We start from the raw sequence: 14,128 nt of genomic DNA on the forward strand, positions 1-14,128 counted from the left end.
GAGTCAGAACCAAAAACTGGAGAAACAAGGAAACATGGTGATTAAGACACTCAAAATGGCTGGTTTGCAGTCTTTAGTAAAACATCTATTGGCTTATATACTTTTTTATTAATAAACCACAAGATTTGAATTTTAAAACATTTAGGGCCACATGTCCCATCAAGAGAATCCAGCACAGAGCAGGGAGGCTCATGCAGCCCCAGGGACTTGCCCAGGCCTGGCTGCTCTTTCCAAACAACCCAAGATTAATCCCTAAGGCTTGCACTGGCACTGCAGCCAGCATCAGGTCAGTGTATTTAACACAGCATCAGTAGTAAATAACATGTTGAGCCTCCTCAGTTCCTGGGCAACCTCCCCAGACGCAGTGGAGGCGCCTGGAGTGTCCAACAAAGCCCCTGCCATCACTCCAGGATGGGTGGCAGCTTCTGTGAGGAGCCCTGCCAAAGCAGCCCCATGTTCTCTGTGGCAGTGATGAGAATGCCTAATCAGAAGTTTCCAGACAAACAACTTAACTGCTTAACCACTACATAAGAGCAACTACAGCATCCTGCTGAGACATGTCACCACAATCTTTTAGCTGGAAGCACGGCCAAAGAAAGCTGAAATCTCTCCAGACTCTACTCCAACCAGCCTTTCTCAGCTCAGGAAGCTCAGATGGATTGCTGAGTGGGAAAAAACAGGTAAGGACCATCAGTTTCAACCTGGATGACAAACTTCTGACCTCAAATTAATGACAGATAGAAGAACTTGTTAGAGAACTTGGTTCCAGCAGAAACCTAATCCAGAATGAGATTTCACTTTGGGTACAGGGGATCTCTATATGAATATAAATTCCATGAAGAGTTTTCATGTTTCTGTTGGCAGCTCCCTACAACTGCAAGGCAGTCACACAATCATCTGCCACTTGAATGCAGTTTACCATAATCACATTGATTTTAATTAGGTTTCTGAAGCTGACATTTACATCCTGAACATAAAATAGACTAGTACAGCTGAGCAAGAGACAGTGGGAAGCCTTCAGAGCAATCTCCTATCAGTAACAGATAGGTGACCTTTCCCTCCCTTTACCCCAGAGAGAGGAAGAAAAAGTTTTTCTATGGGTAGAAAACTGGATAGCACTCATTTTTATTCATTTGTCTAAAAAACCCACAGATATGCATCACAGCTAATTTAAAAAATAGATTAATATTTACCCAAATTAGGAGAATGTGCCCTAAAATAGAACTTACAGTACAGTGTATTTAGGAGAATGTTGAAAAATCAAGACAGACCAGAGAAAGGCCAAAAGGCACACAGTACCCTTGGCTCTCCCAGTATGTATCAATAATACTGTGCTTCTGTAAATGAGTGAAAATGAAATTGCTTGCTTGTAAATTAACAAGAGTGATGTGCTACTATGAATAAATTGAAGACAGAATAATATACTCCCAGTGTGACTAGAAACCTAATTTCCTTATTTAGTTGGAAGGAGAAAGTTTCTTGCACCAGAAAAAGTCTTTAAGCAGCAACTCTGACATAGGCAGAGCGTGCTAATGTTTGTGCAGCACTTCAAATATGTCAAACACTATTTATATATGAAGTATTTTAACTCCTGATGACAGATTTATATAGGGGGCTTAAATGAAAAGCTGAACAAAAGTAAATGGCAAAGGTCTGATAAAAATTAATTTATAATTTCCATAAAGAAGAAGTCTACACCAAGAACTGGGCTGTCCTCTGATAACACTGCCTGACAGTAAAAGGAAAACCCCACATTTCTCTTTTTCTCATTACTGTGGTTGTCCAGCAAACACATTTGTGTATCAGATGATAAACAAGATTGAGAAACTGATGAGGTTGTACAAGAACTCTGCCCCTGAAGCCCAACAAGCTCATACTGAAACCACAGCCTGAACACAGACTGTCCTGGTGGCCAGGATCCTGTCACCATTGCAGCACACAGACACCTCAGCTCAAAGCAACACATCCACCCAAGTGCCTCAGAGCTTTCCATATTCATATCCATGCTGGGATCTGTCATCCCAAATACCTCTCCACACCCACACAGAATTCCACAAGGAACCTTCCAAGCACAGGCTGACAGCACTGACAGAGCAGAGCTGCTACAGCCCTGCTTTCCAGCCTTCTTAGATTAATCAGCACTTTTCTGATCCTACTGCACACTTCCCAAATAAATGCAATGCTGTTTCAAAAGCTGAAAATAAATCTAGTTTTCCAGAAGCAGCGTGGGCAGCAGGGTAAAGGAGGGGATTCTGTTCCCTCTGGTGAGATCCCACCTGCAGAGCTGCATCCAACTCTGGGGGTAGCACAGGAAGGACATGGAGCTGCTGGAGCAAGGATAGCAAAACTATCAGAGGGATGGAGCAGCTACCCCATGGAGCCAGGCTGACAGAGTTGGGGCTAAGCCTGAAGAGGAGAAGCTCCAGAGAGAACTTAGAGCCTGAAGGGGCTCCAGGAGAGCTGGAGGGGGAGTTTTTGCAAGGGTATGAAGTGATAGGATACAGGTAAACAGCTTTAAGTATGAAGAGAGTAGGTTTAGGTTTTAGATATTATGAAGATTTTCTACAATGAGGGGTAAAACATCAGGCTGTGGTGGGTGCCCCATCCTTGGAAACACTCAAGGCCAGGTTACACTGGGCTGTGAGCAACCTGATCTAGTTGAGAATATCCCTGCTCATTACAGCAGGGCTGGAATAGATAACCTTTGAATGTCCTTTGTAACCCAGATTTCTCTCTGATTCTATATTTCACTACTCCCTATCCTCAGATGCACTTGCAAAGTCTAAGAACCCCCCTGGATCCAGTTTTTGTACAGTTAAACATGGATACACAATGTTGAAGTATCTACAGATCTAGATGTTTTCAGAAAAATGTCAAAAGGCTATTTAGATTAGGTTTAAAATGTTATTTTGCATGTGTGTCTCATCTAAGGGTATCATGAGTATTTTGCACAAGTAAAGCAGGCATTCTAAAGCCCAAGGGTACTTTTGTCTTAGTATACTGATTATCACTATACCATATGCCTTTTTGTTTACATGTCAATATCCATAATTTTGAATTCTTGTTACCTTTTTCAGGTTCTTAGAAGGGAGACACCTACAAAACAACAATACAACCATGCCTTGTTATGTGGTACAGTTCATGCAGGCACACAGAAAAGGAAGGGAAAAAAGGTCAGTCACACCAATTTTCTTGCTCTTATACTAGACCAGGAATGATTTTACACTTTTTTACACACATCTATTTGATGTTTGAATCACTGCACTCCAGTCTGCTTCTATACATCAAACAGTTCCACTGCCTCAAAGCACATATATCACTGTACACACGCAGAAATGAGATTTGAATATGCAACCATTGCTGTAAAGAGCTGACTTCACCAAAAATACTAACCCAGCTTTGACTCCTGCCAGCACTCACAGCCTCTTTCCACAGAACTTTGTGTGACCAAGCTGCTCCCCCTGCTACTAAATCTAGTAACAAGCTATTTTAAATCTAGTAGGAATCTATTTCAAAAAAAGAAACCCAGTAGATAAAAACCTTATCCAATTAATATATTTGCATCTCCTTTACAGATTGCAGTAGATACACCAGAGCAGCTCCACCCCAACTCTTCAAACTCTTCAAAGCACATCTAGCCATTCCATGGTTGGGCAGCAGTGAGCTCAAGTACTGGCTACCAGTCAGCCAAAATCAGTATTGTGTAGCCCAGATCTGTTCCAGAGTAGCCACAGCACATATCTGGCACCTTTTGTCCAGATATCAGCTTTAAATAACATGGGTTTGAAAGAGGGAGAGACTTGGAGGTGAGCAGCTGGAATCACATCTGGAACTGAGGTTGGACAAACAAGCCTCTTGCCCTTTTTCAGAACAGGCAATATCCATCTTGGGAGGTGTTTGGAAACCAGGAATGCTGCTGTGAATGACAAGGGATGTTCATCAATAAGGCTTTAATACTCTGTCCTCTCATGGTGTAGTAGCAGCACAGTGCCAGCATAAACAGGCATTTCCTTTTTCCCCCCCAGCCTCCTCAGCTGTGTCAGCCTGCAAGACAATGCAGCTAACAAGATTACAGAACTGATCTGGATTTACAACAACAGCAAAACAATCATTCATTTTAACTTGGACTGAATTTGCCAAAACAGTCACACTACCTGTGCCAGCACAGCTACAGTGGCAGCATGAGAAAACAAACAGCAAGGAGGAAAACTGGCACAGCTGCCAGATGAAACACGTGTCTTAACCAGGATAGCATTTGAATTGCAGACCTTTGCACTACAGACCTTCCCATTCCTCCACCACAAACTGGATCTCCAATCAAATACTCTGCTCTCTTGCACCAGAAGGTGAAAGTACAGCGTGGATTGAATGGAAGAGGCAAACAGGAAAGAAGATGCAACACAGAGGAACACAGTAAGGCAGCTGAATAAACTGCTTCAGTGCAGACCCAGCTGAATGTGCTTCAGCCCCTCCCCTAAAGTGCTCAGCTTAGGGAACAGATCAGAATACACAAATTCCAACCTGCACACATGCCTTCTACCTGTTAGAAGCAAGATTTTGCAGGTAGGTAGGGAAGCTGGTGAATTTGCTCTGGTCCTTTCACAAATGGGATGGAATGTAGGCATGCTCCTTGCAATTAGATATTTTAAAAAATTAGATAATATCCTTCCCCATAGCTAAGGATGTGCTTTTAAAATTCAGCTTTTTGAGTTCTTATTCTGTCAATGATTAAGGAACCTGACATTTTAAGGTGGTACTGCATAGAAGAGAAAGAAAAAGACATCTGAATTGTGAACAGGTTAAAAGAACCCTGAACACTATCTTTATTTGTTCAAGAGCTCTAACCATGCTTCTCTCCAACTGCAAAAACAAGGACAAATCTGACAGGTTAAAAGCTTTAATGCTATCTCTATCCAGCTTAGGTTTTAGACAGTACACAAAATCAGAAGAAAAAAAACAAACAAACCTTTCTGAGAATCAAGGTACGACACATGTCTGGTAATAACCTGGTTTCAGATTTGTGGTTGTTATTTCCACATTAAGAATCAAAGACAAGCTTTAAAGGCTAAAAGTTTTTAAATAGGTGTAATCGATGGAAGCTGAGCACCTCTGGGGTAGAAAAGGAGACTGCACAGATCTGCACTTCACCAAAAGTCACCTGTAAGGACTCATACAAGGATTCCCAGTGCCTGTTTTCTAAAAATCCCTGATCTTCTCTACTCAATCAGCTACATGCATTGCACTCTTTTTCTCTTTTCTTTTTTTTTTATTTTTAATTATGGTTACAATTCTGCTTCAACTACAGAGGCGATTTTCTCCTAAGTGCTGTGTTTACTTTCAGGGTGCACTTGAGACCAAAAAATTCCATCTCAGCAACACCCACCTCCTCACATGCCACACCTGAGGCTGTGAGCAGGGCAGAGAATGCCCTGCATTCTCTCCAAGAAGCCTGGAAATCCCTTTGTGCATAAGCACCTAGACACCACATCCAAACAAGCCATACCAAGATAAACAGCGAAGATAAACAACCTTTCTTCTCCTGGCAAATCCTTGGCTGTGTCTACACACACATTCACAGGAGGAGACCACTGTTTGCACATTCATAAAAGCCTTTTCTTTCTTTTGGAAATGAAGCATGTCTTTAGTATAACACCAAAGAAAAAGAGGGTAAAGAGAGCATGCCAGTTCTTTGAAATCCAAGAAAGCATTTCCCAGAATTGAGAAACTGCTCTTGCATCCACTGCAGAGCACAGCCTTCATCCCTCTGAGGAAACAGCTGTCTTTGAGGGACTAAATCCATCCAGAATAAGCAGAGGTCCACAGCCCAAAGCTCTCCTCAAAGCAAAGCCTATGTGTAGCCACACTGCTGTCTGGGTTGAAGATATTTTAAGATGAACAGCAAGGAAATCACAGTCCAGCCTTTTAAGGGACTTAGAGGTGAGTTCTGTTCATTTGACCTTAACCACCTGAGTTTTAATGAAAATCTCCTTTAATGACCAAGGAATTGTGTAGAAGGTAAATAGCTAAATCACTATTTCTACTCTATGCTTAGGATCTTCTATCTTTTTTCTCCTTTCTTTGAGAGGAAAAGGCCTTTTCAGCACCATCAAACACATCTTTCATTCACAAAGGCAACCCACACTTTGTTAGATGAGGAACCACGAATCAGGAAAGAAAATCCCAACTTTACTTTCCCTGGTTACATTCCATAAAGTCCTCTGGCTTTAGCAGCACCTTTAGAAACACCTTGAACTGGCTCATCTGGAGATTTCAGAACAAATTTGACTTTTAAAACTGGGAACATACCCCAAATACTGGAAATGTTCCCCGGCTATCACCCCAGCAGCTGTGCTCACCAGGGAGCAGTCTTGGAAGACCTTTTTTTTTTTCTTTTATTTGCAGAGCTGTCTCAAAGACTTTTACCTTTGAATATTCCTTCAGAGCTCTTTGGAAAGAAACCCAGTTCCAGTCTCCTCCCTCAGGTTGTAATTCAGAAGAAATGGCAGATGTCTCCTCCACAAAAGGAGGCATAAAAACCTTACAGGCTATTTTAATCTTAAATTATTCAGCTTGGTCGAACAGCAGTCATTCCAATGGAATGTAGGCTTGTACTCCAACAAGGGTTTACTGTTTCTAAAATAAATGTCATGGTAATACATCAGTGCTAGACCTTTACTACCTGCACATTCACATTCAACAGTCACTGTCCCAGTTTAACAAAATAACAAAAGAAGGACATTTGCTAAAAGAAGGAAGTTTAACAGCTACCCATCAGAGCAACACAAAAATCCCATTCTTTTGTGAAACATCCATCCAATTAAAAGTAGGTGTAAAAATTAAAATTTAAAAATTAAGGCAAGCCTCAAGTCACTTTTACATGCCTGTTCTTTTGATCTTGCTTTTATAAAAAAATGGCATATTCTTGCCTTAAAAAATAATATATAACTGCCAACTAAACTCAGCACTGAATTTCGTACAGCAGCTCAAAGTTTCATATCCTTAAAGTCCATAACCACAGGTATTCCTGAGCTGGAAAAAAACAGATTTAATCTCTGCTTTTGTTTTCCAGGGTTTTACATACTTCTCTGGAAAGACAGACTCCATTTCAAGTACCACATTAAGAGCCCTGGACATTTATCCAGGAGAGGTTTGCAAGGTTAAAAATGTACTGAGACATAGTTTTCCTCCTCCTGTACCAAGTAATGCACTTTATGAAACAAATCAATCAGATCAGAGATAGCAAACCATTAGTACTTAAGTCAGAGAGCAAAAATGTTTCAAGTGGTACCCAAAAAAACTTTACTCCACGTAAAAAATTGTATGCAATTGATGACAGAGATTCCTGTTGCTGAAGCTCTGATCTGTCCACTCACCAAATTATCCCCAAACACAAATAGGGAGCTTATTGAATTGACCAGAGAAAGATTTTCTGATCATCACCAATGAAAATCCCTGGATTTCACAGGTCTGTGATCAAGACCACAAGACCTCCTCCACTGAGGAATGTTCTTGGGTCTTTGCACTTGCAGCCACACTAGGAAATAAACAGTGGGAAAGGCAGATAAAAATTCAAAATTCTTTAATTTTTTTAAATTATTTCATTTTCTCTTGCACAAATGAGACTTTAAATAGAGGGCAAAAGGAGAAAACAAGTCTCCTTCACTCTGTGACAACTCTCTCCCTCCAGCAGAATCACATCTTTGCAGTGGAATTTGAAGAAGTTTGAAGGAGGGAGCAGATGGGGACCTGCTTCTACAGCAAGTATCTCACAGCACAAAACAACCCCGCACACCACCTACCACCCTGCAAGATTCTGCTCTTGATGGATAATTAAAAAACAAGCAAACCACAAAAGCATTTGACACATTAAACTGGGCTTCCTTACAGTTTAGATACCACAATACCTAAAAAATTTAAAGGATAAGGTAAAGAAAAGGTACAGAAAAGGTTAAGATCTCAGCATTAGAGAGGATGTAAGTTCACAATAAAGTGTTTTCATGCATATATTGCATTTCCACAGAACTCTAAGATTACAGATACTTATTCTTTAAAAAGTCACAACCTTTGGGTTTTTTTCCACAGATGAACTGAAGGACAATATTGTAAAAATACAAACAGCAAGTGACTACCATGGGGAGAGGATGGACAGAATTTCTGGTGGGAAAAAGGACTCTTCAGAGCTCCGTTTTCCCTTACTGTTGGGGAATAAGCTTCTAAACAGTGTTTCTTTCCCTAAGTGATGTACACATTACATTTAAACATTTTAAGCACATAAACACACGCATCTTACAATTACACACATTAATTTCTTATTATTTAAAACATGCAAGATGTCATTCAATGTCATTTCATCCCAGCCTCGTTCCTGCCTTGAGGTGTCACACAGGTCGGTAGCACTTAAAAGTTCCTGAATTTACTCAAAATATACAACAGGTCAAAATTTTAAATTTTAAAATAAACCATAAAACTGTTGTTTGTTTGCTTCCAGATTTTTGCCTCCAACTTTTAAGATAACACTTAGCCTAAAGATGGCATAAGAATGCTAAAAAATGGACTTACCCGGACATCAGTAGCGTCTCCATGCCGGATAATGCTGGCCCACGTGGTTGGTTCACTGCTGTTTTCAAAGTAGTGGAAAACCTTTAGGACTCGTTCCATGGTCCCTGGGGAACGCTCCATCCCAGTGCTGAGATGAGTTTTTGCACCTGAACTTGGGGTGTGATTCAAGTTTGGGTCAAGGTAAGCTGCTGCCATGGTTTTGCTAGATGCTAGGTATCTGTCATATTCTAGGGAAAGGAAAACAAGAAAGAAATTCCTTTTAGTTATGCATGAATCTTACACTTCTTCATATAAGGCATTTACAGGAAAAACATGAAGATTCACTTCCTTTTTGGAAAGCAACTAAAATATTTATGTACCTACAGATGTAAAAACCTACCCAGATGATGACCAGAGAAACTGCAAGTCCCTTGGAGCAAGTGATCTGAACTTGAACACCACAGTTATTTACAGAAGTGGTATCTTTGGCAAAACCTCTTCCATTTGTTTCTCAGTGACTTAACCCAGGTCCCTGACAAAGCCTTTAATATTAAATACCAGCGTTCAGTTCAAACAGGAGTTTTCATCCCTAAAATTGCCAAGTCTGGTCTTACAAGCAGCCTCTAAAGAGGCAAAAGGAAACCCCAGCATTGAATTGGAGGCTCTCCACTGAGAAGCCACACACCAACACCAGGCTCTCCTGTTTCACGGTTAAAACACTGAAAACTTTTTGTGCTACTTTGGGAATAGTGGGACACAAAACCATCCAGATCTAAGTTCATTATTCAGTGAGGAACCATTAAGAACACAGCTATCCTTCCTCTCAGCAATTCCTGAAAAAGTGGCAAAGTTTTCTCTTCCACCAGCCTGATTTCAAAGTCTGATGGCAAAAGGCACAGACCGTGCTATGAGTCTGCATGTCAAAGGAGAAGGAAGAAAATTGCCTCTTGGCTACTGCTCCTAATTAGTCAGCCACAAGCAGATGGTGTCTGCAAAATCAATGCAGTCCAAGAGGAAAAGAGCAAAGAGTGCCTCCCCTCCCTGCCTGCCAGTCTAGAGCATCATTCCAGTCTGCTGGCTGCAGAGAGCAAAGGACTGCAGGGCTTTGCTCCAGGGCTTGGACAAGTGCACAGAGCTTTCCCTGCCTCCCTCCTCCTCACAGCCAGCGGCCAGTAGGGAGGCAGTTTTGAAAATGTGAAGTTAAAAATAAACTAAACTTGATCTTTTTGGCACAGTGCTCTGAAAGCCTTCCTGGTAGTAAACTGAATGCCTGAGCCCTGGTTTATTCACTGAGAGGCACAAGAGAGACCCCTGCTTCCAGCTGGGCTCCTGCAATGCCTGGCTGCCTCTCAGAGCTTCAGCCATCCCCCTGCCACCTGCCTCAGTGCTCTGCTGACCTCCCCAAAAATTGGCTCAGGAAGCTATCAAGGGGGAAAAAAATAATCAAAACCAAAACCCAGGTGGATTTGGTTTCCAGAAGAGAAGCAGAAGCAGCCAGGATCAGGGTGAGGGATGAGGGAGAGCATCTCCCCTCCAGCAGCAGCTGGTGCTAACACCAGCCACGGTCAAACCACACCATGAGCTCAGCCAACAGGAATTAGCACCAGCAATATCAAGGCTTGAAATCTTCAGACTGTAGATAACAACATTTGTGAGGCTAAAACCTGACTGAAAGTCTCAAGCATCAATCTAATTCAGACCCACCAGATAAAGAAGAAACAACAGCCCATCTGGGCAGGATGTCTTTACCTCTTGAATAAATGGCTGAATTGCATTAATCCAAGGAACAGGTAAGAACTTACACTGGACAGACAAAAGGACTCTCATGTCCTGCCCTCAGGAAGATCTGGTAAGAGAAGACAAGGAGAGTCTTCTCCCAGACACTCCCCCAGTCCTTGAAGGGCTTCCCTACCTGCCAGAATTTCTTAAGCCAAACTTAGGCCCACATTAAAGGCTCTCCTCCTCTTCACCTCTCATGACCAGACACAGAATTGAAAACACCAGGAGCCCCTCAGCAACTCTTGATTTCTCACCAAAGGAGCCTGCAAGCTGTTTTCACACAAACATTGACTTTAAAGCTGAAACAGGCACAAAAATCTCCCTTCTGGCACAGTAACACCAAGACAAGACTGTGCAAGCTCCAAACTGCAGGACTCCTTTCCTGTAAGACTGAAATAGTCATTGCTAAACCCCAAAGGTCTGCAGGGTGGGGAGTTTCACCAGGACACATTCAGGCAGATGAACAGTCCAACTGCTCAGAATGAAATTGCAGTTTTCAGGCTCAGACAAGGCTGCTGACCTTGTGCAGGATGCTTTGCATCCTTTAGAACAACCCACCCTACCTCAAGGTCACTGGTGAAACTGCTGAGCTTTATTTAAAGTTTACATAAGCAGACAGCAGGGAGAATTGTTACCACACAAAGTAAAATGAGTCATTTCTTCACACAGGAGAACCAAAAGAATGCCTGCTTTAGTATTAATTCACCACACTTCATGCACTTCATACACACATTCATCAGGTTTTATGTGGCTGAAGAACAGGGAGAAAAGGTCTCAGGGAAACACCAAACCAAGCATTTAGATGTCTAGCCATAGGCTTAAATAAGGACAATCTACATCCCTTGGGAGCAGCAAACAGGAAAGCAATGCAAGATTACAGTACCTACACACTGAAGTGCTCCTACAAGCTGTTTGGACAGGCAAAACACTATTATAATGTTTTCATATTCATCAAAACATGGAATTAGACATCAGACTGACAGTATTGGGTACAGGGTCAGTTTTCACAAGGTTATATTTCAGAGGTTTTCAAAGTAAAACCACCTCCTTCACAAAATTAGAACAGCAGTTTTCCTTCAGAATTTGATCATCGCTGGTTCCTTAAAACTTCTTTTAAAAAGCCCAACGCTTAGTTTATGTAGCACCAAAACAGCAATAAATCTGATACCTGCAGGTATAGAAACACATGCCATATCTCTGGTTATGGACCTATTAACATTCCCATTAAAACCAGCCCCTGGGTTTGAGCTTGTAATGTGACTGTAAAACTCTGCCCCGGGCCAAAACTTTGCAAAACACAGCTGCTGTTAAACAACTATTTTACAAGAGCTGTCGGGGCTGTTTTACGATACAAAGAAAGCTCAGATAACAACACCACGATGCTTATTTGGGCTGCTCCAAATTCAAACCAGACTGGTGTGTAATGCTGCAAAATTACACATCTTGGTTTAAATGAGCAGCTTTAATCCTCCTGGCATTACATAGACAGGTAGTGTGTGCCACCATGGGCCAGAAACAAGCTACAGTCAACTAAAGGAAGGCAGATTTAGATTATATATAAATCAGAAATTTTGGAGAGAGCAACCTAGTCTAGTGGAAGGAGCTCTTGCCTGTGGCAGGAAGTTGGAACTAGATGATCTTCATCTCCCATACCAAATCATTGCATGATTCTATGACTTAATTCTACTGCATTTCATTGGATCTTGCGGTGTAAAAGGCTAATAGTCTAAAGTCAAGCATGGTCAAATTTCTTTGTATGCAAGGCTCTGTGCCAGCATCCCATAGAGCTTCCAAGAGGAAAGACCATTGTTCTCCCAGTGCCTGCATTTCAGAGAAATCCCAGGGATTTCTCAGCAATGTCAAGGACTATTCCAAGAGTGGGGGAGGAGCAAAGCAAAGCAGTCCTGGCCTGGTGATACTGAGTGGGTCTGCTGAGATGCTGCAGTTGTTACCAGACTACAACATGAGATGTATTACTGCTCAGATGGATTTTCTTTACTGTGGTGGGAGTACTTGAGATTTAGGCAAGTTGAATCCTTCCAGAAGTCACTTCCTCTCAATGTGACTCCTCCTGACACATTCCCACATTTGCTGACTATCAGAAACAAAGTCAGTGTTATGGCTTCCAGTAGCACAATCAAAGTTCTAAGTCACGTTTCACTATCAGCTTTGAGTATTCAGAAATTAAATCATTTCCACTAACGAGACAGTCAAAAGTCATTAAAAAATATTTAAATCAATTAACTGCAAATTGGTTAATAAAGTGATAGTAGAGTCATCTCATAAGGGAAATGTTTTAATGCAAATAATGTCTTCAACATCAGCAGTTTGATAATAAAAAAATAATTTAAAAAATAAACAACACTTTCTCCTATTAGTGTTGGCTGATGGCCAACAATGCAGTGCTAACAAGTTCATGTTAAAGGGAACCAAGCTGTAATTATTCTCACTGTGACTCCACATTGTCCTTTGTAGATACCATGAAATCTTATTATTCTTTAACCTGCATATTCTGATCCCCGTCTTAGGCTTGAAGGCATCAAAATCTATGAGCTAAAGCCCCTTCCAGGTGGCATTTCTGCAAAATAACTTGGTCCATCTAAATTCAAACCTACACAAATCTGAAAGAATCTAAAAAATCTATTAGAAAAGAATCTATAAAAATACAGTAAGAATTCAGAGTTCATTCTGTTCTCTGGTCCTGGTGTAATAATACTTCTGCAAGACTTAAAATACTTTCAAATATTACGATTATTAAAGTAGATAAAAGCCTTTGGATTGCTTGCACCTTTGACAGCAAACACTGCTTTACTGGACAGACTGACTGGAAAGCAGCTTTCCAGAGGAGTTTGTTGGATAACAAGCCAACCATGAGCCAGCACTGTATCCTTGCAACCACCAGGCTCCTGGGCTGTGTTCCCATCCTGACAAGAGAGATGTGGACATTATGGAGACAGTCCAACAAAGAACCACAAAAACAGCTCAGGAATTTGAGCGTCACACGAGGAAGGGCTCTGAGAAATGAAATGGTTTGGCCTGGGGAAGAAAAGCTCAGGGGGAATCTTCCAAATGTGTATAAATACCAGAAAAGATGGAGCCAGCCAGTGGTGGCAAGTGAGGACATTAAGCAATGGGCATGAAGGGACAAAACAGGAATTCCCATTTTAAGTATCAGGAGAAAGTTTTTGCACTACACAAGTGGCTGAACACTGCAACATTGCCCAGAGGTTGTGGAATCTCCATCTGTGAATATTCAAATCACAGCTGGACACAGTCCTGAGCAACCTGCTGTAGGCTGATCCTGCTCTGAGCAGAGGAGTTGGACAAATCTCCATAGGTGCCTTGCAACCTCTGAAATTTTGTCATTTGGCGATAAAAACTAAATTAAGAATTTATTTCACACTCTAAAATCGTAAATTATCCATAATGCATCTCACATCACAGAGTAAACATCTCGTGCATTTCAAGCTCAATCCATTTTCACAGCTTGTATTAAATCCTGCTGTAACTCACCTTGCAAATCTTAACTTGACTATCTCAACCTCACAGACAGGAAAGGTGCTAAGGACAATTTTAACTACAATCCCCATGACAAAGCCTGTATTTTTGGGGCCCATGCTGAGTCAGCACACTGCTGACTTTTGGTATTCCTGACACAAACACATCCATGCCACAGGAGAGAAGCAGCCAATGTGCCAGGTGTATAACAAGTTCTTTCTGCATTTCCTTGATATCAACATCTTGTTACACATTTAAAGATGAAACCTGAAGAAAACCATTAAGCTTGCGATTTCAAATTAGGGATGAATGT

At 41.4% G+C, this 14,128-nt stretch overlaps 1 protein-coding gene across 12 annotated transcripts in view; it reads right to left on the minus strand.

Moving 5' to 3' along the window:
* PTK2 (protein tyrosine kinase 2) overlaps positions 1-14,128 on the minus strand; it is a 187,712-nt gene that overhangs the window by 97,949 nt on the left and 75,635 nt on the right. For all 12 annotated transcript variants that reach the window (XM_033072195.1, XM_033072147.2, XM_033072137.1 and 9 more), the window contains one exon: positions 8,560-8,786. In XM_033072195.1, the coding sequence (XP_032928086.1) occupies positions 8,560-8,754 (195 nt within the window). In that variant the 5' untranslated portion in view covers positions 8,755-8,786. The remainder of the gene's footprint in view (positions 1-8,559; positions 8,787-14,128) is intronic.

This window comes from Catharus ustulatus, chromosome 1 (assembly GCF_009819885.2).
Source record: "Catharus ustulatus isolate bCatUst1 chromosome 1, bCatUst1.pri.v2, whole genome shotgun sequence".
Lineage (NCBI taxonomy): Eukaryota > Metazoa > Chordata > Aves > Passeriformes > Turdidae > Catharus > Catharus ustulatus.